This window comes from Chelonoidis abingdonii, chromosome 5 (assembly GCF_003597395.2).
Source record: "Chelonoidis abingdonii isolate Lonesome George chromosome 5, CheloAbing_2.0, whole genome shotgun sequence".
In the NCBI taxonomy this organism is placed as follows: domain Eukaryota; kingdom Metazoa; phylum Chordata; order Testudines; family Testudinidae; genus Chelonoidis; species Chelonoidis abingdonii.
Genome location: NC_133773.1, coordinates 100,588,018 through 100,614,969, shown reverse-complemented (window position 1 = coordinate 100,614,969; position 26,952 = coordinate 100,588,018). Strand labels below are relative to the sequence as shown.

Genomic DNA, 26,952 nt, shown 5'->3' with positions numbered 1-26,952 from the left:
TCCAAAATGGACCATGAATTTGTAGTGCCCCTAGTAATAGAACACTATACAGGTCACCTGACACAGTCTGACTAGCCCCTGGAGGTATTCTGAACGCATGGGGACAGCTCATGCACAGAACAATTGTAAGGAACAAAAGCTAGGCATTCAGAGGTAAGTTGATCAAAACACAGGCCAACAACTTTCTAGCCATATGTGGCAGTCATGATAGGCCTAGTGAGAAAGATGGAAAACTTGATGGAATATTTGGACATTTGAAAGGAGATTCCAGTCTATAAATAACTAAGAGACAATAAAGCAGAGAGAATCCTGTGGCACCTATAGACTAACAGACGTTTTGGAGCGTGAGCTTTCGTGGGTGAAATACCCACTTTCGTCAGACGCGGTTAGGGAAATTTCTATGTTGATCGGCATTCTGCTCTTAACCCCTCAGACAGAGACCAACACTACAAAATCTCCGACCAAGCATTTCAAACTACAATACCCGCACTAGGAAATTAGGAAACTATCAACAGGCCAGAGTGACCCAGAAGCCTTCCTCTGCAAGACAAAACCCAGAAAGAAAAAACCACAGGACTCCACTGGCCATCACTTACAGCCCCAGCTAAAACCCTCCAACGCATTCATCAGGATCTACAACCCATCCTGGACAATGATCCCACACTTTCCGGGTCTTGGGTGGCAGGCCAATCCTTGCCCACAGACAACGCAAACTGAACGTATTCTCACCAGGGCAACTGCAACGCGTACCATAGTAACCTAGCTCGAGAACAATCCATGCAACAAACCTCCGATGCCAAACTCTGCCCACATATCTACACCAGCGACACCATCATAGACCTAACCAGATAGCCATGTACCATCACTGGTTCATTCACCTGCACGTCCACCAATGAATATACCCATCATATGCAGCAATGCCCCTCTGCTGTACATCGGCCAACTGGACATCACTTACGGAAAAGGATAAATGGCACAAACAATATTCAGGAATTGGCAATGTATTACAAAACCTGTAGGAGAGCACCTTCAACCTCCCTGGCCACACTTATAGCGACCTTTAAGGTGGCTATCTGCAGCCAAAAAACTTATCAGGACCAGACTTCAAGAGAAACTGTTGCGAGCTTTCAGTTCATTTGCAATTTACACTATCAGCTCTTGGACTCAACAAAGGATGTGAATGGCTTGCAATTACGAACCAGTTTCTCCTCCCTTTGGTTTTCACACCTCTACTGCTAAACAGGCCTTTTCACCCTCCCTGACTTGAACTAACCTTCGTTTATCTCTAGCTTGCTTGGCTAGCATATTACACCTGCCCCCTGGAAATTTCCACTACCTGCATCTGCGAAGTGGTATTCACCACGGAAGCTCACGCTCCAAAACGTCTGTTAGTCTATAAGGTGCCACAGGATTCTCTGCTGCTTTTACAGATCCAGACTAACACGGCTACCCCTCTGATAAGAGACAATACTGAGCCATAAGCATATATATACCTATCCCATTACTTCTTAAAGTAGAAACTGAGTTAAGAGAATGGAGTGGATTGGAATAATTTAAAAAAAAAAAAAATCACGGAGCCAACAGCAAAATGTGCCCCAATCATGCCAGTTCCAAAGAAAAATATGCATCTATGTGGATCTTAAAAGACTTAATGAAACAACTGTAAGAGAAAAATTTGGCCTCCCAGCACTGGATGACTTCCTCCCCAAAGTGAAAGGAGCTACAATATTCTCCAAACTGGATGCCTCAAGCGCATGAAAATTCCTTTAACCAAAGAAAGTCCTTAACTGACCATATTTATCACATTCCTTGGAAGATTTGGCTTTTAAAAATTACTTTTTGGGTACCTGAAATAAAGAAAAGAAGAAAATAGTTGAAATGTTAATGAACACAAATGGGGTTGCATTTTTTATATGCAAATTTTTATAAATTTTTTGATACATGGGTCTTTGATGGAAGAACACAACAAAATCCTCAATGAAGTTCTAAGCCTAATCATTGAGTCTGCACTAATCAGTCCTAACCCTGAGAAAGTAAAAACAAAATTCAAAAACTGAACACAGAAAACAATGTATCAGAAGTGAGCTACAGACTGGGGACAGTAAATTACCTTGGCCAATACACAGGCTGCCTTTCTACAGAGACAAAACCGCTAAATGAACGATTAAAATCCAACGCATCTTGTATATAGGGATCAAAACAAAAAATTGTCTTAAAAATGTAAAAAATCATAACAGCTCTAGTTTTCAAGTACTCTGACATCAACAAACCCCCAGGGTCAGTGTGGACTCAAGCAGCTTGGCCTACATGGTATACTGTTGTAACAACATGGCTCTGGGTCAGGGATGAGCAAACTTTTTGGCCTGAGGGACACATCTGGTATAGAAATGGTATGGTAGGCCACAAATGCTCACAAAATTGGGGGTTGGAGTGCAGGAGGGGTGAGGGCTCTGGGATGGGGCCAGAAATGAGGAGTTCAGGGTGTGAAAGGGGGCTCTGGACTAGGGAAGGGGGCTAGGGTGCAGGGGGAACGGTGAGGGCTCCAGCTGAGGGTGCAGGATCTGGGGTGGGGCTGTGGATGCAGGGTTTGGGGTGCAGGAGGGTGCTCCAGGCTGGGAATGATGGGTTTGGAAAGTGGGAGGAGGATCAGGGCTGGGGCAGTGGGTTAGGGTGCAGAGGGGGTTGAGGGCTCCGGCTGGGGGTGCAGATGATGAGGGGTTTGGGGTGCAGGTGGGAGCTCCGGGCTATGACCAAGGGGTTTGGAGGGCGGGTCAGGGTTAGGGCCAGGGGTGCAGGCTCCAGGCAGTACTTACTGGAAGTAGCAGCTCTTACCCCTCCGGCTCCTACATGAAGCTGAAGCCAGGCGGATCAGCGCACTGCCCCATTTGTAGGCGCTGCCCCTGCAGCTCCCATTGGCCATGGTTCTAGCCCTGGCTGCCCCTGCACATAGGAGCCAGACGGGGGACATGCCACTACTTCTGGGAGCTGCGCTAAAAGCTCCAGACCCTGCTCGCCAGCTGGAGCGTGGCAAGCCCCGACCCTGCTCTCCGGCAGGAGCTCAAGGAGTGGATGAAAAGGTCCAACAGCCCAGACGTAGCCCGCAGGCCATAGTTTGTCCACCTCTGCATTTTGCTTTCGCACACTCACAGAAGCAGAAAATATGCACCAACTGACAAGGAGGACCTGGCAAGTATATAGGCATTTGAGAACTTTTAAAGGTATCTGTGTGGATTGGATTTGGTTACACTGATAACAGAACAGAAACCTCTTTTAACCCTGATCAACAGGAAAAAAAAACCTGAATCAGACACTGCTGGAATGCCAATGTCTACTGCTAAGGTTAATGCAGTTTAACCAATTGCTAAATATGTTCATCAAAAAAATCTAGCAGTAGCAGACACTGTCACAGAGCCCAGCATTCAACTACCTGCGAGCATGAAGAGGACATAATGGCATATGTGGATACATAAAAACTAGTGTCAGAGAGACTGTATCAGCTACAAAAAGCAACCTCGACAGACACACAACTTCAAGTAGTTTTAAGTTACATTAGGGCCGGCTGGGCCCAAGTATCTAAAGGACACTAAGGAAGTAACAAGAGACTACTTTGTGACATGTGGACAATTAAGCAAGTCAAAAAAAGTCATGATTAAAAAGGCAACTGCATTGAGAATTCCAAACGAAATGAGAGGAGAAATCCTAAACCTCAACCACAAAGGACACCAAGGATTAACTAAATGCCATGAACTGTCATCCAGTATGGTGGCTGAGGATCAGCATGGACATAAAAGTACTACATATGAACACTTCAGAACTAACAGACCAAACACAACACAAGGAAACTTTAACAACCACCCTACCAGACAGGCCTTGGAAGAGACTAGCTGCAGATTTATGTGAATTTAGAGGACATCATTACCTGGTCATAATGATTATTTTTCCAGGTATACAGAAATAATGTACCCAAAAGACATAATATGTTGCAATATTATCAAGAAATTGAAGTGTATCTTTGCTAATTTCAGTATTCCAAACCACTACTGATGGACAACGGACCACAATTCACTGCAGCAGAATTTAAGTAATTCCAAACAAAATATGATTTTGATCATATTACTAGCATCGCACAGGAGAATGGAGAGGCTGAGAGAGCTGTACAGACAGCAAAGAAAATCCTATAGCATGAACATCCATTCCCTGCTTTTCGGAGTTACAGATCAACATCAATAGCAGTTATTGGATATAGTCCAGCAAAACTCCTAAGGAGAGGACAACTCAGAACTACTGTTCCAACTCTGGAAAAGAATTTATCTCCAAAATGGCCAGGCATGAAGAAAGTAGCCCAGTCACACAAAAAGAGTCACACAAAAAAATGAATACTTTTACAATGGACATCACTCAAAGAACTGCTGGGTCTAGAATGTGGTGATTGTGTTTGTGTCAAATTGGATAGAGAAAAACTATGGATCACTCCAGCTATGATAAAGAAAAGGAATTCAGCACCAAGATCACATGTGACTGAGATCAACAGGGGAGAGTTTAACAGAAACCGTTGACATCTACAATTTTTCCACAAAGAACAATCAACCAAGCAAACTCTAGAGATGGTGGGTACAGAACAAGGTGACTCAGATTCTACACCAACCACAGCCACTTGTTGCAACTAATCGACAGCCAGATGACCAAGTTGTTACATGTTTGGGTTGTGTAATTAGAAAGCTAGTATGATGAACTCACACTTAACAGATGGGTATACACTGAACTTCAAAGATAGTGTGATAGTGTATATTTTGTAAATGGTAGGAATGTACAACTGAAAGGGAGAGATAAAATGGAATGCTAAACTGTATTATACTGTTCAGCCACTAAGTGGTTCTGTGTGTAAAATGCCTAATTTAAGCTAACCTTTGCCATACCTGGAAGAGCATTAAAGGATCTTATAGTGAACACATCTGGAATGTATCTCTCTAAGAAGTAAGCTCTGCAGTCAGGCTATATCTGATACATAAGCCTGACCTGCTAGTAGCAGCCCTGCAACATACATGACATACAAGTAGTACATGACAACACTGAGCAGTTGCTCTGTTTGAGTAAAAGGTCAGAGTCTGAAAATTATTCATAGAAGCAGACAGAATACAGTTAAGATTAGGTGATATGACAAAACACTAACACTGACGGTTGTTTAAATATAACCAATGTCATGCTAAATTTTAATTGGTGTAACTTAAATTTGGCAATATAGCCACAAAAAAGTCAGCCCAACATTGTAGTTCTAAGATCTGTGTTAGGTAAGCACACTCATGTCATCTGCCTCACGCAAATAAAATATGCATTTAAAACTTGGTGATACAATTTAAGGACACAAATTTTCAATCTTTGTGGCTATGCAGGCACACATTTTGGACCAACACTATCTTTGTTTACCTGCAACAGTAAAACAGACATCTTTGCAGCAGTCAATGACTAACATCAGCATAGCCTCAGGAATAGTGTTCATTAGTTAACTGCAGCTGCAGAGCCAGCAACCATACACTGTTTTGAGTGACACTAACAATAAGCATGTGTTTTAAATTCTTAGGTAACAATGGTAATTAAGATAGTTACAGTCTGGAAGACTTTCAGATACTTGGGCCTGGTCTACCCTAGTCTGTTATTTCGGAATTAGCCGAGTTAATTTTAAAAAAAAAAATGATTCCGTCCACATGACCAAACTGGCTTTTTCGATTTAAAGGGCTCTTTAAATCGATTTCTGTACTCCACTTCGGCAAGTGGAGTAGCACTTTAACCCAGGATTGCGATCTTGATTTAAGGTATTGTGGACGCAACTCAACTTTATTGGCCTCCGGGAGCTATCCCAGAATGCTCCCTTGTGATCGCTCTGTATGACACTCTCAGCTCCAATGTACTAGCCAGGTGGGCAGGAAAAGCCCCTTGAACTTTTGAATTTCATTTCTTGTTTGGTCACCATCAGCACAGGTGACCTTCAGCACAGTCCACCATCACAGGCGACCACGCAGAGTCCACCATCACAAGAGATCAAGCAGTCCCAGATTCGAAGACGAGCTCCAGCATGGTCCGAATGGGAGGTACTGGATCTCATCGCATGCTGGGGAGACGAGTCTGTTGTGGCAGAACTACGTTCCAAAAAAAGGAACGCAAATACATACACTAAAGTCTCCAGGGCCATGACGGAAAGAGGCTATTCCAGGGACACAGAGCAGTGTTGTAAAAAAAATCAAGAAGCTCAGGCAATCATACCAAAAAGCCAGGGAGGCAAATGGGCGCTCTGGGTCACAGCCCCATACATTCTGCTTTTACTGTGAGCTCCATGCAATTATGGGGGCTGATGCCACCACTACCCGACCACTGTCCATGGACACCTGCAAGAGGGGAGTTGCATGGAGCGAAGAGGAAGGGTCATTGGAGGAGGAAAAGGAGGAGGAGGACAGTGCACTGGCGGCAAGTGGGGAATCCATTTTCCCCCCAGCCAGGAACTATGCTTAACGCTAGAGTTAATAGCCTCCCTCAATTCCCAATGCGGGCTCCCAGATCATGACCCTGGAGAAGATAATTCTGGTGAGGGAGAGCCTGATTGGAGCCACACGGTGGGGGCAGGAGGGAAACCCAGCCGCACTGGGCTGTTCACATATAGTTTAGAGGACTCATCCCTGTTCAGGGCCTCATCAGAGCCACGCGATGGGTGCGGGGGTGTTGGGTGAAGTGATCATCCCAGAGAGCCCACAGGCTCTCCTTTATGGCAAACCCACCAGGCATTGCTTGCTATGGGAAAGGGGTCCCAGCAGTTTGAAAACACTGAAATGAATGTAGAAGAAGCAGAACCCCACGTGCCCCTAGGCTGCCTCCAAGCTGAATTCTGTTGCCTGGCTGTGTGTGACGGCTTTCTCATAGCAAAGTGTCCCTTTTATTCTCTGAAATGTATATTTTAAAATACTACCCTTCCTTTTTCTCCTCTCGCAGGTGTAAATATTTCAACACGGTCCCCCCTCTACTCCGTTCCAGAGGCTGGTCCAGATTAGAAGGTGGAAAAAACAAACTCGGGAAGACATGATTGCTGAGCTCATGCAGTCCTCCCGCACTGATAGGGCTCAGCTGAATGCGTGGAGGCAAACAATTGCTGAGTCCCGTAAAGTATTACAGGAACACGAAGAGAGGAACGACGCGCGTGATGCGAGCAGGCAGGATTCTATGGTCATGGGGCAGCAAACTGAGGTCTGGTCTACACTACGCGTTTAAACCGATTTTAGCAGTGTTAAACCGATTTAACGCTGTACCCGTCCACACTACGAGGCCCTTTACATCGACATAAAGGGCTCTTTAAATCGGTTTCTGCTACTCCTTCCCAACGACTGTAGCGCTAATCGTATTACCATATGGTTTAGGGTTAGCCGTGCGCACAAATCGATCGGTATGGCCTGCGGCGGATATCCACATGCACACTGTCGTCACGCTCTGGACAGCAATTGAACTTGGAATGTAGTTGCAGGTAAACAGGAAGCCCCACGACATTTTGATTTTCATTTCCTGTTTCCAGCGTGGAGCTTGCAGCGCGGGTGGCGATCAGCTCCCAATCCAAAAGAGCTCCAGCATGGACCTAAGGGATACTGGGATTGACGCTGTTATCGGCGATAATGTGCTATAGCTCCGTTCCAGAAGACGAATGCCAAAGCGTTTGAAAAAATCTCCAGGCTACACAGTGCTTGATGACAAGCGTAACGGAAGCCAAGAATCAAATGACGTCATGGCGGAGGACGGGAGTGGTTTGAGACTCCAGCTATCCAAGTCCACAGGCCAGTCTCTTAAACAATTTTTCTTGCTGAACCCGATGCTTGTAGGTTCAACACGAAATTGTCCAGCGTTGGTTCAGGGTATGGTCGTAAATTTACTCTCCCCCCGTGAAGACAAGGGGTAGAAATTCATTTCTTGATTATGTTTTCCAATGTCACCGATGTCTCTGAATGTGTTGGTAAGATGCAATGCCTGCAGCAGTGAAGCAGCAGTATCCGCTCCTCTCCCTCCCGGTGGCAGCGGTACAATATGACTGATGTATCCTTCGTCTCTCAGTCCTGAGTGTTCCTGGTGGCCTCGTGAGTGCTGGCTGGGGCGGCGCTGGGTAAAATAGGAATGCTCCGCGTCACTCCAGTTAGATGGTTACGAGAAGCTGGTAACCGTTCTTCATCATAGCAACTGAGACTGGCTCCATCAACCCCTCCTTTCTGTGTAAAGAAGATTCTGTTCTGCCTGGACTGTCATAGCACCAGGGAGCTGCCTTCCCTCATTTTTATCTCACTAACAATTAGTGTTTTTATTCCTGCATTCTTCAAATTACTGTTCATGACACACATGGGGGGCACTGCACAGTAGCCCGGAAGGTTGGGGGAGGAACAGCAAGGGTGGGCTTGTTGCAGTGTGGCACCCCCATGATGGCATGTAGCTCATCAATTCTGCGGAGCTGACACGGAGCACAGCTGTGCTTTTGATACACTGCGTTCCTTAGTACTCTTTGCACGCATTTCTATGCAGGACTGATATTTTTAGCTACACATAACAGGGATTGACTTTGGGAGAGTATTTCCCAGTTTTGCTTTTGCGCTCGGCCGATCTCAGCGGCACCATGATAGCGCCGACAACTCAGAAGACAGATAACCATATCTCTTGCAATTTACCGCCGGCAGACGGTACGAACACACTGATACGTCTCTGCTTTTCATGCAAGCAAATGAATGTGCGGTGTGTAGCGCTGGAGTATTGGCTCTCTCCGCCGGATCCGTACATCGGTGACCTGTAAAACAAAAAAAAAAAAAAAAACAATGCTGACGGGCATCCTGGTTGCCTGCTATGGCGTCTCTCAGGGACCATCCAGGGAAAGGGGGACAAATGATTGTCTGCGTTGCTTCCGGAGGACAGGAAATGAATGAGATTACCAGACATCCAGCAGCGACAATTGATTTTGCCCCTCAGCCACTGGGCTCTAACCAGACTTCTAAGGGGCGGGGAGCTGCGGGAACTACTGTGTAGTACGGATAGCTCTCCCCAGCAGTGCACGTCGGATCGACGTGCCTCGGACATGGACACCGAAATTTATGATGTTGAGTGTGGCCGCACGTGCACTCGACTTTTATACAATCTTTTTTATCAAAACCGGTTTATGTAAATTCAGAATCAATTCCCATAGTGTAGAATACCTGATGCCTCACTGCACAGTGGAGCTTAATTATGGGAAGGTGGAAGGCAGCAAGGCAAAGACTGTGCTGCAGCCCTGTATAACGCCTTCCCTCCTCCCCAGGTTTCATCGCCTCCTCACCGGCCCAAGAACCCAAGCGGAGAGCTATGGGGACCACACCTAACCCACGAAGATCGCCCAGCACACGAAGCTGGATATGCGAACTTTCTTGATTTGGTTTCTTGACTTGTCCTTCCCTCTCGCTCCCACGCTGTAAAAATCCAACCCTTTCCTCCGACCAGTCTTGCTCGTTGATTTCTCTAATGTCATGATTGATCAGGGCTTAGAAGGACTCAGGGATCATCTTATCCAATCGCCTGCTCAAAGTTAGGCCAATCCCAAAATGGCTCTAAGGATTGAACTCACAACTGGTTTAGTGCAGGCCATGTCAAAGCAGTGGTAATGTGTTAGCCACAATAATAGACAGTTTTTAACCAATTACTATTATTTCCTTTCATATATATAGGGGGCGGGGGTAACTTCAAGAGAACAAAACACAACTGTCCACCTGTACCCTGGCACGTATGAAAACTGGCTGATTCACTGCTTCTCTGATGCCAGCGCGCACCTGCCAACTGATTGCCCCTGTTGTCTGTTCGTGCATTCGGCAGCCAGGTGGTGTAGCTCCACCACCCCTACAGAAACATCTCCCTTCTCTCACGAGATTGTGGCCACAACAATCAGCATTCACATTTGAGAATATTGGTTTTGTGCGGTTAACGCCGAGTCCGTAACCGCCCACGACCGTGCTTTCAGAGACTCCAAAGCACATCTCCCCATCTTGCACTTGCTCAGCTATAGATTGAACTGTCCTTTACCCTGATCCAGGGCTGCCTGCGTACGACTTCATAGCTGGCATTAGGGGTAGGGAGGGTCCCAAGGATAACTAATAGGCATTTCAACATCCTCCACATAATTGTCTGGTTGGGAGTAAGTCCCTTCTGGCAGCTGTTCAAACAGACCAGATTCCTGAACAGAGGTATGCACCTTCCGGCCTCCACGTTGATGTACAGTGAAAAAAACGTCTTTGTGATCATAGTGCTTGCAGCACCATGAAAGTACTCTATGGGTTTATGTACTGCGCTGCCCCGAGCTGTGTTGGGTCCAAGATAGAGATATGCGTTCTGTCTATCGCTCTGCCGCAGTTAGGGAACCCCAGCACATTAAAGCCATCCACGATGGTCTGCACATTTCCCAGAGTCATTACCCTTGATAGTAGTTGCTCAATGATTGCATTGGCTACTTGCAACACTGCAGCCCCCACAGTAGATTTGCCCACTCCAAACTGATTCCCGACTGACCGGGAGCTTAACCCACAATTCCAATGGGCAGCAGAGACTGTGGGATAGCTACCAGAGTGCACCACTCTGACATTCGATACTAGCTTCGGTACTGTGGACGCACTCTGACAAATTCACGCGCTTTAGTGGGGACGCACAACACCAAATGTATAAAATCGCTTCCGAAAATTGGAATAAAATACGTTTGAATTAATTTAATACTGTAGACGTACCCTAAGAATGTTTACATTGGTTAGAGTCTGGACCAAAGTTTGGTTTTTAAATACCAAGAAGGCTTTAGTATACATTGTGAACTAATGGTCTGTTAACTATTTTGTACCTACTGCTCATTTAAAAACTATATTTTGCTTTCTGGTGGAAGGACAAGCATACGTGGCATTATGGGGATAAAACTACATGGAATGATTCAAGATAGTGTTCTGAGGGAGGTTGTTAATGTTGTGGAGTTTCTGGAGGAAATCTGTTGTGTCATGAAGGAAGCTGGCCCCTTGTGTGGTAAGTGGTTTCAGGATAGTTTCTATAAGCCCTGATAACTCCTTCAGTAAAAGTGCCATGGCCAGATATGATGGGTCTGTCTGGATTCCCTGATTTGTGTATCTTGGAAAACATGTATAAAGTCCCTGGGGTGGATTCATGGAGGATAAGGTTGTAGAGTTTCCCCCAAATACCCAGAGAGAAATTGCTAAACTAGCTGTTCCACCTTGTACTCAGAATGTCATAGCTAAATACATTTTCCAGACCTGAAGAAGAGCTCGGCATAAGCTCAAAAGATTGTCTCTTTCCCCAACAGAAGTTGGCCTCGTAAAAGATATTACCTCACCCATCTTCTCTCTCTAATATCCTGGGACCAATATACTACTCCACCACTGCATATCACAGGACTGTTGTGAGGATTACTGTTTATATAGCACTTTGAACACATGAAGTTTTAAGTATATTATGTTTTCCAGATCTTTAATCCACCATGTGTTCTAACTCTTGGAATTTAGTGTTATATCATGGACTTCGGCCCAAATTTTTATTTTAAAATACTTTGAATCTGAAAGGATAAAGTCTTTCAGACTTGAAGGAGATTGGCCGTGTGATTAAGGGATGCTCCTAAGACTCTAAAGATCTGAGTTCAATACCTGCTCTGCCACAGATTTCCTTTGTGATCCTCAACTTCTCTGCACCCCACTTTTCCACCTGTAAAATGGGAATAATACTTCTTGTGACAAGTCTCTCTCCCCACCCCAGGTGCCATTTGGGACTGGGGTACCACTGAGCCCACTTGACCCATCAGCTTGGGCTCCCTTCACACTGTACTGCTATGCAGCCTGTCAAACCCTTCCCCAGGCTTCAGAATGCACTTTACCAGCACAAATCCAGCTGTAGCAATACACACAGATGCTGATATCAGCTCTGCATGGGAAGGCTCAGCTTAGGAACTGCCCAGTTACTCAAGTGCACACCCCCTTCTGGAGTATAAACCCAAAATTACATCACCTTGTGCTGCACAGAGATCCGTACAGAGTAAGCTCGTGAAATTCGCCCCCTCCGTCAATGTGGAGAGGACTATACACAGCTTTCTACCCCAAGTTATGATTTTCACACACTGGTTTTAGACAAAAACAAGTTTATTACTACAAAAGATAGATTTTAAGTGATTATAAGGGCTAGCAAACAGATGAAAGCAGATTAACTAGCAAATAAAACAAACACACAATCTAAGCTTAATATATTAAAGAAATTGGATATGTGTAGCAAATTCTCACCCTAAATGTTGTTTTAGGCAGATTGCAGAGATTTTTGAAGTCAAACTGCACTTGCTTGCAGCTTAAAACTTCAATTATTCCTTTCACAGGCTAGACAACCCTCTAGCCTGGGTTCAGCCCTTCTCCTCTATATCAGTCTTTTTGTTTCTCAGGTGTTTCCAGCAGTCTTCTTTCTTTGACAGGGAGTCAGTGAAGAATGACCCATGATGATGTAACTCCTCTGCCTTAAATAGTTTTTGCAATATGGTGGGAATCCTTTGTCTCCCAGTTTGATTCCTACACCCAGTCAGTGGAAAACCACTAGTATTATCATGAAGTCCAGTATCAGGTGACTTGGTCACATGTCCCTGGTGGTCTCCAACCTTTTTATGCCCAAGATCACTTTTTGAATTTAAGGGCAACCCAGGATCTACCCTTCCCTTTCACTGAGGACCCGCCCTATGCAAACCAACCCCCCCTCCCCCCAGAAACTTTCACCGGACTGGGGTAGGGCTTCAGGAGGGGGTGCGGGCTCAGAGCTAGGGCCAAGGGGTTTGCAGTGTGGGAGGCTGAACCTGGGATGGGGGTTGGGGTGCAGGAAGGGGTGAGGGGTGCAAGCTCTGGGAAGGAGTGCAGGAGAGGATGTGGAAGGGGGCTCAGGGCTGGGGCAGTGTTGGAGTGCAAGAATGGGTACAGGGTGCTGGCTCTGGAGGGGGGAGTCAGGGCTGGGGCTTGGGGTGCAGGAGGAGGTATGGGGAGCTGGATCTGGGAGGGGGCTCAGGGCAGGGGTGCGGCCTCTCACTGGGCAGTGGCTCCTGGTCAGCAGTGTAGCGTGGCTGCCACTAAGGTAGGTTCCCTGCCTACCCCGGCCCCACGCTGCTCCTGGAAGGGGCCAATGCGCCTCTGTGGCCCCTGCGGAAGGGGGGTAGATGGCACTGCGCGCTGCCCCTCTCTGCAAGCACCATTCCCACAGCTCCCATTGGCCACAGTGCCTCATTCCCGGCCAATGGGAGGTGTGGGGACAGTGCTTGCAGACGGGAGCAGCGCACAGTGGCAGACCCCTGCCCCCGCCCCCAGGATCCCTGGGGCTGCACTGGCAGCTGCCGGGCATGGCGTGAGGCTGGGATAGGCAACTGAGATCGTGATTGACTGGGAGATCCTCTAGGATCGACCAGTTGATCGTGATCGACCGGTTGGTGACCACTGCTGAAGAGCCACCGCAGCCATGACTCAGAGACTCTTTCCAGTGTTCCCAGTAAGGCTCCCCAAGGGGAGATTAGTATTGTATAAGAGCTATTGTTCTCCCCAACTGCCCTTCCAGCTAGCCATCTAAATTCACTGCATTCTGTCTAGCTGGCATTCCCCAAGTGTAAACAATTGTAATAGATGCATAAATATTCTTAACTTCAGATACAAAAATTATATATGCATACAAGTAGGATAATCATATTCAATAAATCATAACCTTTCCAATGATATCTCACATGCCTTATCTTGTACAAAATACATCATGATTATGTCATATTCATAATAATATTGCTATGAAGAATACAGATGCATAATGCCACACTTCTCTTCTCCTATCATTCATCTGCCTTGTCTTTTTAGACTGTAAACTCTTCTAGGCGGGGACTGTCTTTTACCATGTGTTTGTAATCTTATACAACGTGGATCTGATCTCAGCTGAAGCCTCTAGGCCAGTGGTCACCCACACATTGATAGCGATCGACTGGTCAATCCTAGAGGATCTCCCAGTCAATTACGATCTCCGGCAGTGCAACGTGACTGCCGCTAAGACAGTCTCCCTGCTTACTCTGGCCCCACACCTCTCCTGGAAGTGGCCAGTGCGGCCATGGGGGGACAAGGGTCTCCCTCCACATGGTGCTTCTGCCTGCAAGCACCACCCCCACAGCTCCCATTGGTCTGGAGAGCTGCAGGGGCGGTGCTTGCAGAGAGGGTCAACACGCAGAACCACGTGCCCCCCGCCCTCCCCCAGGGGCCACAGGGGCATGTTGGCCCCTTCCGGGAGTGATGTGGGGCCAGGGTAGGCAGGGAGCCTGCCTTAGCCTTGCTGCGTCTGCCGCAGATCGGGAGCCACTGGACGTAAGTATTGTGTGGCCTCCCGCTGGGCCCCAACCCTGAGCCCCCTCCCGGAGCCAGCACCCCAATCCCCTCTTGCACCCCAACCCCCAACCCCTCCCAGAGCCAGCACCCTATACCCCCTCCTGCATCCAATTCCCTCTTAGAGCTTGCACGCTCCATCCCCTCATGCACCCCAATCCCAGCCCAGAGTCCCCTTCCACACTGTGAACCGCTCAGCCCCAGCCCAGGGCCCACACTTGCTCCCAAATCCCGACCCCAGCCCCGTGAAAGTGACTGAGGGTGGGGGAGAGCAAGCAACGCAGAGAGGCAGGAATGAAGCTAGTAGGGTGGGGCTTTGGAGAAGAGGCAGGATAGATCCTGGGTTGCCCTCAGATTCAAAAAGTGATCTTGGGCATAAAAAGGTTGGAGACCACTGCTCTAGGCATCATCCCAATACAAAAAAAAATAATTAACATTTAATCTTACACAAAGTAAAATACAAATTGGTATGTGCTGGCATAAAAGTTTCCTAAGCACAAGTTTGGAACAAATACATTAGGAATGTAAGAGCTGCGATTCTAGATCACACCCAAGGTCCATTTAGTGCAGGGGTTCTCAAACTGAGGGTCAGGACCCCTCCGGAGGTTGCAAGCTGTCAGCCTCCACCCTAAACCCAGCTTTACCTCCAGCATTTATAATGGTGTTAAATATATAAAAAAAGTGTTTTTCATTTATGGGGGCGGGGGTCGCACTCAGAGGCTTGGTATGTGAAAGGGGTCACCAGTACAAAAGTCTGAGAACCACTGATGTAGTCCAAATGAGTTCAGACGAAGATACAAGAACTCAGGAGTAGGCAGATGTGAGATATCTGCACCCCTAGATGCACACGCACACCACATTAGCTCTAATCCTGATCTCAAATAGTTGGTGGTTGGCTTAAGCCGTGAAGCACAAGGTTTAATATCCCTTCCACAAAACTTGTTATAATTAAATTATGAAAACTATTGATACTCCATCTAAAAGTCCTGTCCCTTTTAGAATCTTCTTAAGGCCTTGGCCTCAATGATTTCCTATGGCAGCAAGCTCCACAGCTTAATTACATACTGTATGAATTTCCCATGTTTTATTTTTATCAAATGTCCCCTTGTTCTTATGTTATGAGACAGGCACAACAGAAGTTTCCAGACTACCTTCGCTATACCATTCAACCAAGGCGGAGGGATCACTGAGCCCAAGCCACAAATGATTTCTTGGGACAATGAATGAGAAAAAAAAAGGAATCGTTGTGAAGGTCAAAGATTAAAAATCAGAAGAGGACCCCGAGCAGAGGACCCCCAAAAGAGCCCACTGCTCCTCTAACGATTTACCTAGAATGTCACCAGGTTTTCTAAAAACCTAATCCTGGACCATTTTCCTTCCCTATGGGAAATAGTGTGCAGTAACGTAAAGACAGTAGTGAGAACAATGGTCTCATGGTTAAAGCGTTGAATGCTGTCTGCGAGAACCTAGTTGTTTCTTGTGACACAATTTTCCTATTCACTGACTACGTCAAGTCACTATAACTACAATGAATATATGGAGATTATTACGTATATCTCTGAAAATCGGAAAGGGCGCCTGAAATGTCATTGCAGTCCCATCCCTGCCTTCCTAGCCAGACCAAGTCACTGATTTTCGTGCCCCAGAGTCGCCTTCAATTGTGGCACCGTCAGGCATGATCACAACTCGAGGCTCTTTGCAGCACAAATGCTCATCAAGCACTGAGCTATCCTTTCCCCGCCACTTAAAAAATTAACCTTTCCAACAGTATGCGTTCCATTCATTTGGGGTGTTCGCTTTTTTCTAAGTGTGCCCAGCTTGGCCTGGGGATCTGATTTCGTGTGAGTGGCTGCGCACTAGGCGCTGTACCTGAAGCTCAATGGGAAGCTTGTACTCTGAGCCATCTATATGACGCTGATTTACACAAATGCTTAGTAGCTTTATAAAAAAAAAATCGGTCCAGGCTCTCAACTCTCGGGCATCCCACAAATAAATAATTGTCGACTTTCTGAACTTATCTGTCCATGGCTATTGCTTGCAGTTCCCACTCTGTAATGGATCGAACCCAGTAAACGTTGCCGCAATCATTTTCACAAAAGGATGGTTGTTCAATATAGTGTTATGATTAGATTTATACAACTCAAGCTCGTGTTTTGTAAAGCACTCCGATTCCATAGCAGGGAGCACCATAGAAAAGTCCACGAGAAAATTAATAATTCTTTATTCAGAGTAGGCCTTGAATAGTGTCCATTAAAGAATGCGTAAGGCAAAGTACTATAAGCGATTATTAACTAGACTGACCATAAAACTAGGCAAACTAGACCAGGGCTGATGCACACATTTGATCACTGGGAACCCTCTTGTTTTAATAAACTTACCCTCTTGTTGCCAGGAGACCACCACAGTAAGTCTGGAGATGCGAGTTTGCCATTAGTAGTTGCTGCACTTAGAATAAGAAAATTACTGTGGTCAAAAATGAAGTACTTTATTCCTTTATTTTCCAATGGACCAATAATATTTGGGTGAGTTGGAAGCCTACATAAGGTGAATGCTTTAGGATTACTAAAGTCAGAGAGCTTGCAAAACATACACATACCTCTACCTCGATATAATGCGACCTGGCGGCCCATACCCCTATTAAAAAGGGGTGACGGGCATGAGTGAGTGAGTGATATAACACGAATTCGGATATAACACAGTAAAGCAGTGCTCTGAGGGGGCAGGGCTGTGCACTCCAGTAGATCAAAGCAAGTTCAATATAATGTGGTTTCACCTATAACAGGGTAAATTTTTTTGACTCCCGAGAACAGCGTTATATCGAGGTAGAGGTGTGTACTTACATTCTGGTTTGCTCTTGTTTTAATAAAAAGAAAGCCAGACCATATTTCTTATACACTGACTAGTGATCTGTCCTAGTTAATGAGAAACTTGATTGTTACAACCATAAAACTAACTGAAAGAATTAGACCGAGTAAACTAAAAAATAGGAATTTGGCCCTAGGCTTGTGTACCCAACAATAGCTCAAGAACATTTGCAAACTCAGTTTGCCACGGCAACTATAAGTACAATTAACCAAAGTTTTTGAAGCGCTAGAATAATCATCTATGGATTTCTATAATAACCAGGCTATTCTTTTCCTGTAAGCCTCAAATCCTGCAAACACTTAAAGCATGTGCTTAATTTTACATACCTGAGTAATCCCACAAGCCTCAACAAAACTACTCATATGCATAAAGTTAAGGAGAGAAGTAAGTGTTTGCAGGATTGGGGCCCGCAGTCATGAAACTACTGAAAAGAACTGATTTTTCAGATATGTTATTGGAAAAATAGCATTATTAAGTACTAGTTGGCTACAATTATCAATGAAGGTACTTAATACAGATACATTTTTCTCAAAAAGTAAAACACACTCAAAAATCTCCAACACATTACTGTCCAATACTAGTTACCAGATTCTCTCCATAGATAACACACCAATTCATATCTTTCAGGTACTCTCAACATAACTACTTCCATATGTTTAGAGAACTTTAGAGAGCTTCTTCCTTTGCTCTTAGCACCCAGTCCATAAATTAACAAACATAATATAAAATATATTGTATTATTAAAAGTAATTATTTCCAATAGCACATTCAAAACAGAACAAAAGCCCTGCTCCAAGGAGCTCATAATATAAAACTAGACAAGACAGGCAAACAGGTAAGTGGAAAGGAACTGCTCATCCTGTGTTGACACAAGTATCTATCAACTAATATGTGGATAAATAAAGTCTATCCAAACTCCTCCAGCCATCAAGCCATGCCCTAACCAAAATCCTGGGGAAAAGCAACTTCCAAATATGCTGCAAATGCTAACTAATCCAGGTATTAATGGACTAGGTCCTAGAGAAGGCAAGATAGTAAGTTCCAAAATGAAGGAACCATCACAGTAAACACTCTGCCAGCACCTGTCTCTCCCTTACATGAAGAACAGTAGTATGTCTAATTAACTGATCAGAAGGGAGAGAAAAAAAACTTCAAAATTCTAATCTCATCTCTGTTAGACAGTTACATGGCCTGACACAAGTCATAATCTCCACAGATTTCCATTGTCACATATAAAATAGGTTAACAAACCTACCTCAAAAAGGATGTTGCAAGGATTTGTTGAAATTTGCACTCTGAAAATGTATCCCCCTCCTCTCCTTCAAAAAAACCTCTACCAGTTCCATTAAGTATTCAGTATATAATGCACTTTTTACTGTTCTATATTTTTTCTATACTGTATGGTACCTATTGTGAGCCTCTCACTAAATCTCTTGAGGTAGGGACCTGTTAGACATTTGGTACATTTTATATAGAGCCATTAGTGTAAACAATACTGTATAGTACCACCTATGGGTACTATACAGTACTGTTTACACTAATGGCTCTATATAAAAACAAACACTGTGAGGTGCCTTTCTCCCCCAGCCTTGTCACAAACTTAAACTTCCCAAACTGCAAGTGAATGGTGCAAAACTGTGTCTCAGCTGGTCACATTTTATGCTCTCTTTTAACTAAAAAAATTCAACAGGTAGATAAATGGTAAGGAGTGGTACAAAAGATGCATACAGCATAACGATCTCAGACAGCTTCGCACCGTTCATTATGTAAACATTTGCTATAATTTTGACTTAATAGCATTTTAAGTAAGTCTATCATTAAGTTACTAGTGAATAATATTGATGATAATTATATCAGTTTATATGTAACTATATTAAAGTTTTCCCATGTGACTGATGAAGTTATATCAGAGATTTTTGTTTACGTTGCCAAGAATAACCAAATACAGACTTGGAAAAGACATTTAGAAATATCAGTGCTAACGGGAGCAAAGGATCTGGTCCAAGAACTAATATAGCTGAACTGCTTGGTAACAGCGACCATAAAGTAATTACATTTAACAACTTTGTAGGGGGGGAAAAATACCATAACAGCACTTAACTTCAAAAAGGGGAACTACAAAAAATGAGGAAGCTAGTTAAAAAGAAATTAAGAGGAACAGTTACAAAGGTGAAACACCTGCAAGCTGCATGGTACTATTTAAAACCACCATAATATAGACTCCAACTAAATGTATACCCCAAATAAAAAACAAATAGGAAGATGACAAAAAAAAAAATGCCACAATGGCTAAACAGTCGAATAAAAGAGGTGGTTAGAGGCAAGCAGCACCCTTTAAAAAATGGAAGTCAAATCCTACTAAGGAAAATAAAAACGTGCATAATCTCTGGCACGTCAAGTGTAAAAGTATAATTAGGCAGGCCAAAAAGAATTTGAAGAGCAACGGGCAAAAGACACACAAACAGCAAATATTTTTTTTAAGCAAAACTGAAGCAGAAAGCCTGATGTACAATCAATGGGGTGCCACTGGATGATCACACTGCTAAAGGAGCACTCAAGCAAGACAATGTTGTTCCACAGAAGCTAAATGAATTTTCTGAATCAGTTTGCACTGCATAGGATGTGAGAGAGATCCCCACACCTTGCCACTCGTTTTATGTGGCAAATCTGAGGGACTGTTCCAGATTGAGGTGTCAGTAGAGGAGGATAAATTAAACAGTAATAAAGCACCCAAGAGTTCTGAAGGAACTCAAATATGAAATTGTGGAACCACTAACTCTGGTATGTAACTTATTGCTTAAATCAGCCTCTATATCAAATGACTGGCTGATAACTAATGTACCGCCAACATTTTTTAAAAGCTCCAGAGGCAATCCCGGCAATTACACCCCACTAAGCCTACCTTTAGTACCATGCAAAGTGTTTGAAATGATAGAACAGAACAGAACTATCAGACATGTAGATGAACATATGTTGGGGAAGAGTCAACATGGCTTTTATAAAGGAAAATCATGCCTCAGCAATCTATTAGAATTCTTTAATAGTATCAACAAAAGAGTGAACAAGCTGATATAACATACTTGGACTTTCAGAACACCTTTGACAAGATCCAACACCAAAGGCCCTTAAGCAAAGTAAGCAATCATGACATAAGAGGGAAGGTCTTCTCATAACTGGGTAAAAGATAAGAAACAAAATGCTGGAATAAATGGAGAGAGATAAGTAGTTGTGTCCCCCAGGGATCTTCACTATAAGGTGACCAGATGTCCTGATCTTATAGGGACAGTCCCGATAGTTGGGGCTTTTTCTTATATAGGCACCTATTTACCCCAACCCCGGTCCCGATTTTTCACACTTGCTATCTGGTCACCCTACTTTACTAGAACAGGTGCTGTTCAGCAAATTCATAAATTATCTAGAAAAGGAGGTGAACAGTGAGGTGGAAAAGTTTACAAATTATACAAAATCATTCAAGATAGTTAAGTCCAAAGCTGACTGCAAAGAGTTACAAAGCAATCTCATAAAGCTGGGTGACTGGACAACAAAATGGCAGATGAAAGGCAATGTTGATAAGTGCAAAATAATGCATATTGGAAAAAATAATCTCAAATCTATAAGTATAAAATGGTGGGATCTAAATTAGCTGTTACCTCTTAAGAAAAATCTTGAAGCCATAGTGGATACATCTGTTCAATGAGCAATGGCAGTCAAAAAGCCAACAGAATGTTAGGTACCATTAAAAAGGGATAGATGATAAAACAGTAAAATATCATAATGCTACCATATAAATCCATGGTATGCCAACACTTTGAATACTGCATGCAGTTCTGGTCACCTCATCCCAAACAGATGCATTAGAACTGGAAAAGCTCCAGCGATGGTCAACAAAAATTACTAGGGATATGCAGCAGCTTCCATATGAGAAGAGATTAAAAAGACTGAGATTGTTCAATTTAGAAAAATGACAACTAAGGAAAGATATGATAGAGGGCTATAATCATGAATGGTATGGAGAAAGTGAATAAGGAAGTGTTATATAACCCTTCACATAACACAAGAACCAGGGTTCACCTAATGAAATTAACAGACAACAGGTTTAAAACAAGCATAAGAAAGAGCTTCTTTGCACAATGCCATCAACCTGTGAATTTATTGGCAGGGGATGTTGTGAAAGCCAACACTATAACTGGGCTCAAAAAAGAATTAGATAAGTTCATGAAGGACAATCCATCAGTGGCTATCAGCCAAGATAGTCAGGGATGCAATCCTATGCTCCAGGTGTTCCTAAACCGCTGCCTGTGAGAAGCTGGGAATGGACAGCAGGGTATCACTTGATAATTGCACTGCTCCATTCATTTCCTCTGAACAATCTCGCATTGACCACTGTCAGAAGACAGTATGACCAGTCTTATGTTTTTATTTAACTATGGACAATTTAAAAAACTATTTTAATAAGTTAATCTACAACAGAGCCAAATGTGAATTTATAAAACAACTTCCATGCTTAAGTTATCCCAAAGCACTTTACAAAGTAAAGAATTAAATACTGATCATGTAGTGACAGTGTAAGTAAACTGACATTTTTATCTGGGATAATTCACTTAACTTTGGAATTTGTTTGTAGAACAGAACAGGATGAAAACCACGATCATATAGCAACTTTTTACAGTGTCTTTAATCAGTTAGAGGCACATCTGGCTTAAAATACAGTTTGTATCCATACAGTACATAGTTAACATATGAATCTTAACTGTCCACCACCTGCTAGCTATCTAGTGTGGCACACTCTTTAGTTTAACTAATTAGGCACACAGTTCTGCAGTGTGGACATACCTCCAACCATGGCACTAGCAATTAAAACTAGTTCTCCAATAACTGTGAAGTTAAGACATCCAAAATGAACTTTACCCATGTCACAAGGGGACCAATTTATGGGTATAATCCAATACACACTGAAGTCAATGCAATTCATTAAGAGCCTGATTCTATTCCATATGCCTATGCTACCCTTGAGGGCCTTCCTCGCTACATCATCCAGAAGCTGCAGGCCGATTCAGAATTCTCATCACTTTATTTTGCAGGATGTAGTGCTCACAATATTGTCCAGATTCTGAACACTTGTAAGCAGCAGATCAGCCTCATTCACCACCCATAATCATAGGCAGAAAGAGGGAGTAGGGGAAGAAAACTTTTGAAAAAAAAACAAAAACATGAGTCCTGGGTGAGACTGCTGCTGTTGATGCAAAATGGGACAGGTATCCAGAATGACCCAAGCTGCAACAATAAAAAATTAAAAATAGTAATAAATAAATAATAATAATAATAATAGCAGCACATTATTACAAGTATTAGCTCTAGATGACAAAATTCAGTTTTGATGGCAGAAAGCTGTACAGACACAAATCAAATAATGGATTTGTAACCAGTTAAGTTGACTGTGGCTTTCACTGCTTAGACTAGAATCAAAAACTGTGTGGACAGGCCCAAAGATGGCCAAAACACAAAGTCACACTCTAATTTTTCCAAAGAGAGCCATGGCATCTTTAGTTTACTCACGGGCAGCTACCAGAGGCTGGCAGAGACCTCAGCTTCAAGGAATACTGTTGGGTTAATTTATGCCTAAATTGTAAAGCTTTGTTTTTTCAAAACCTACAAACTAACTTTTTAAAACTCCATTAGAAACAAGCGTATGTTTGTTTTTAAAAGAGCATGCTTTCTTACAGAAAAGGGGAGAAAAACACCCTCTTCTATCTGCTACTGACCAGAAAATTATGTCCTCTCTCATCTCATAGACTTGGCCACAGTAATCTATATATTCATGGACTTCCAGACTTGATATTACAAATATCTAGGAATGGCACTTTACCCATGTTCTCCACACTACACTAGCTCTCCATTCTCTATAGACTCCAATTCAAGATCTCTGTCCTAACGTTCAAAACCCTTTGGAGATAGTTAGCCAGAGTCAGTCCAGAGACATTTCCTCTACAATCATGACCCCCCACAATTATGTTCCACTGGAACAATGAAAAAAATTAACTTTTGGTGAGGCTCATGAGTGCAAGAGATAGAGCTTTCACAAGAGATGGAACCACACTATGGAACTCATTTATGCAAGAGATAATCACAGGCTTTGGCACTTCCAAAATTAAATGCAAAATTTATTTCTCAAATATATTTTTTAAATGTATACAGAGGAATATTTTTTCACATCACCTATAAAACTAATCAAGTTACTTCTTCTAGGGGATTAAAGAATAATTTGTTTGTTCTGTTTTTCAATACTTGTGAGACACTCAGCTACTACAGTGATGGGAGCCATATAATCAGATTAGACAGCCAGAAACCTTCTAGTCCTACATAGTATACCATCCATCCTGAGCATGGACCCAAATCCTAGCTTAAGACCTGAATCTTCAACTCTCTGGCCCAAAGACCACAATACTACCAATTGAGTGACCCTGATATTTAATCAATACCTTACTTTATCCTCTACTTTCAGCATACATTTAAAAATAATATGCCACGGCACAGAAGTTAACAAGGGAAATCTGAATGTACTGCCTTGGAAAAAAATTGATTTAAAGACATCTGTAAACCTCAGAGTCCACAAAACAAAAAAAGGAGAGAAAAATACTTGTAACAATCCCTTTTACTTATGAAAGTTTAACAACTTTGTGACTTTATTTACACTATGGGCTTATCTACACATGAAATTATTCCAGAACAGCTATTTCACTCTAAAACCACATGCTACCTTGATCTGAATTAACCCTCAAGTGTAGACAAGCCCTGAATAGTCTGAACACAAAACTTTATAATCTTTATATAATTCAGTAGCAGTGTGTGCACAAAGAAGAAGTCTAATTGTGAAACTCTAGAAATGCAGCTTCTATGTTTGTAACGTGCTACAAATTAATGACAGATAACTTTATAATCAATAATAGCCAACTTTCTAAACTACAATTACTTGTGCGTAATATAATCAATTCCCATCATGCCATGCTTGGACTATGACATATCTTTCAAAACCCTGGAACTCTCAATAATCGTCACACTTAAAAACAAATTTAGCTTCCAGTAATCCATATTTGCAATTCCACTTCTGACCCTTTGTGGGTAGTTTAATTTATTTCATGCCAAATTAAAATATTAGCTTAGAAAACTCACAAATTAGTACACTGATGATTCAACCTCTCACCACTTTAGGTGAATATATAAAAGCAGACATGGCAATATGGTACCAAAGTGACAAAAGTAAATCATAGACCTTTGAAAAAGAAATAATACAAATTTTGCCAGGAGGATCTGGAGGTAAGTGATATGCATGTCAACTACATCAAAAAACTCTGGAGCTCCCAAGGCAGAGATGAAAATGTTTGTTTAGTTGGGTAGTGCTTAAACGGGCAAATGCTGAGAGGTTAGGAGAAGAGACACTTACCTTCAACCGTTTGACCACCTCATCGTTCGTAATTTTGTCTGTTATCTCCTTTACTCCGGGAGGATAGTAGATGATCTTGCCATCGGCTGGAGGTTTTGATTGGGTAGCAGGAAAGTCCATCCTGGTGCCACTGGTTATAAACTTTCCTTCTCCACAGTCCTCTACCGGCCTCTATCGGTCAGAAAACAAAAGTTCAGCGGAACAGAGACGACTTTCAGCCCTCTTTTTCCATTTCTAAACCTCAATTCACAGAAGGCCCCACTTAATATCATGAGGGCAAAAATCCTGCACCCCAACCTCTTGGGGAGGGCTTCACTGACGCCTCACAAAGCCACCTCTCTCCCCCAAACTCCTGCTTTTCCAGCCTCCTCCGGTGCCTCCTTTCAGTGCGAGGCTTCTCCAGCCCAACACTATTAGTTTGCAGCCTCATATTTTACAATGAAATTTTAACCCAGATCAAAGGATGCCCCAAGTTTAAAGCCCATTATAGCCAAAGAGGGGTCGGGGAGGGCCAAATCCTGGCTCCAGCGGGTCTCCGGGGCCGTCACAGAAGCCTCAGAGCTGGGAGACGAGGCCTAAGCAGTTAGGCCTCAAAACTATCAGGAGGCAAAGAGACCAACGGGGGAGGGAGGAAGGAGGTGGCTGGGATCCCAAACAAAACCCCGCTGCCGGCCAGCCAGCCCCGCGCAGTTAAGTGCTGAGCCCCACACCTGGCCCCTATCTCCCCCCGGAGAGGGGGGCAGCCCCCTCGGGAGGGGACCAGGCCACTCTCCACTTTACATTTGTTCCTTCAACTTCAAGTGCCCTCAGCCCCAGGCCCCCTCCCCGCCCCTGAGCCCCTCACCCAACTAGCTCTGCGAAGCCTACAAAGAGCCTCCCTCCCCCAATACTGCCGCGGGGCGGGGAGGAGGGAAGCGGGACCCGGAGCCGCCTTTACCTCATGCAGCTCCGGAAGGTGCAGCATTGAGTAGCCTCCGTGCCGGGTGGGTGCTGCAGCTGCTCCGCCACCGCCAGCCGGCCGGCGCCCTGGTTGCTCCCGCTGCCTCCTTGCTCCGCGGTGCGACGGCGGCTCCTGCCCGGGGAGAGGTGGGGGGAGGAGGCTGCTCGGCGGCGGCAGGAGCGGGGGGTGAGAGGGGGCGGCTCAGGCGGAGCGTGCGCCGCGGGGACACAGTGCCGCTCTCCGTCCGGCCGGGGAAGAACAGCCCAGGAGGAGGCTCCGCGCTACTCTTCCCCCCACCCCCCGGGACCTGGCCCAGCAGCGCCGCCCAGCCAGGATCCCCGCCCCAGCCTGGCAATAAAGCCCGCGCCCCCGCTCGTCTCTCTCGCGCCTTGTGCCCAGCTCAGGCAGGGCAGGCAGTACCGGGCACCACCGCAGCAGCGCCGCCGCCTCCCGCTTGGCGCCAAAACCAACAGCGGTCCCGAGCCGACTGGCGGCGGGGGCTGATCGATCCCGACGGGCCAGGAAGAAGCAGGGGATGAGGGGACAGCCAGGGGCTGCTCACCACTGTGTCCCCTGCATGTTAGCTTGAGCACGGTCCGGGTCTCAGGGCGAGTGTGACAGGCGGGCGGGAGAGAACCCCCTGTTCTGGCACTGTCCGCTCCAGCAGGGCTGAGCTGCCCCCGGGGCTTAGGGGGTCACTGTAGGGCGAGCTGGGAGCAGAAGAGCAAACCCGCGGGAATCCTGCAGAGGCGGGGCGCCCCTCTGCGCGAGTCAGGAAAATCCCTTTGCCTTCTGGCTCTGCTCTGAGCCCCGAGGCCGCGCTGGGCCACTCATTGCTAGCTTCGCCTGTGAGCAGGTGCTACCTGGCTTGCTGAAGTGGGACCAGCGGCTTCCCGCCATTCCAGTTGTCTCGTTCCCCAAGGTTCTAGCCATTACTCTGGTTATCAGGTGTATTAATCCTTTGCCTGTCCTATCTTTGTTCTGTTCTCCTTGCAGGTTGCCCCAGAAAGAAGTGCAGTTAATTTTGCTGAGCTGCATTTTTCTTCTGATCTCAATTAGCTTTTGAACATTCATGTTTGCTTTTGACTTTAACTTTTCTTGCTGCTGTTAAGTTCTGATCAGTGCAATGATTTTTCCCATGTTTTATTTATTTCCAGTAGCACCCATTGCTTTGTAATCAGAGAAGAAGCCTATGTCCAAGTAACCCCCAAGCTAAGGATAGACAAGGGAAGTAACAGAAATTGGATAGGAGAAGGGAATCAACATCTGTACATGTATGTGTATAAACTTGTAGCCAAGTTATTTGTCAA

The 26,952-nt window shown here is 44.6% G+C and overlaps 1 protein-coding gene across 1 annotated transcript in view; it reads right to left on the bottom strand.

Annotated features, from left to right (window-relative positions):
* PDS5A (PDS5 cohesin associated factor A) overlaps positions 1–25,902 on the bottom strand; it is a 187,266-nt gene extending 161,364 nt beyond the window's left edge. The window contains exons 1-2 of the mRNA XM_075066510.1: positions 25,640–25,902; positions 24,703–24,873 (exon numbers count right to left, since the gene is read on the bottom strand). Coding sequence (XP_074922611.1) covers positions 24,703–24,873; positions 25,640–25,666 — 198 coding nt within the window. The 5' untranslated portion in view covers positions 25,667–25,902. The remainder of the gene's footprint in view (positions 1–24,702; positions 24,874–25,639) is intronic.
* Between the last annotated feature and the right edge of the window lie 1,050 nt (positions 25,903–26,952).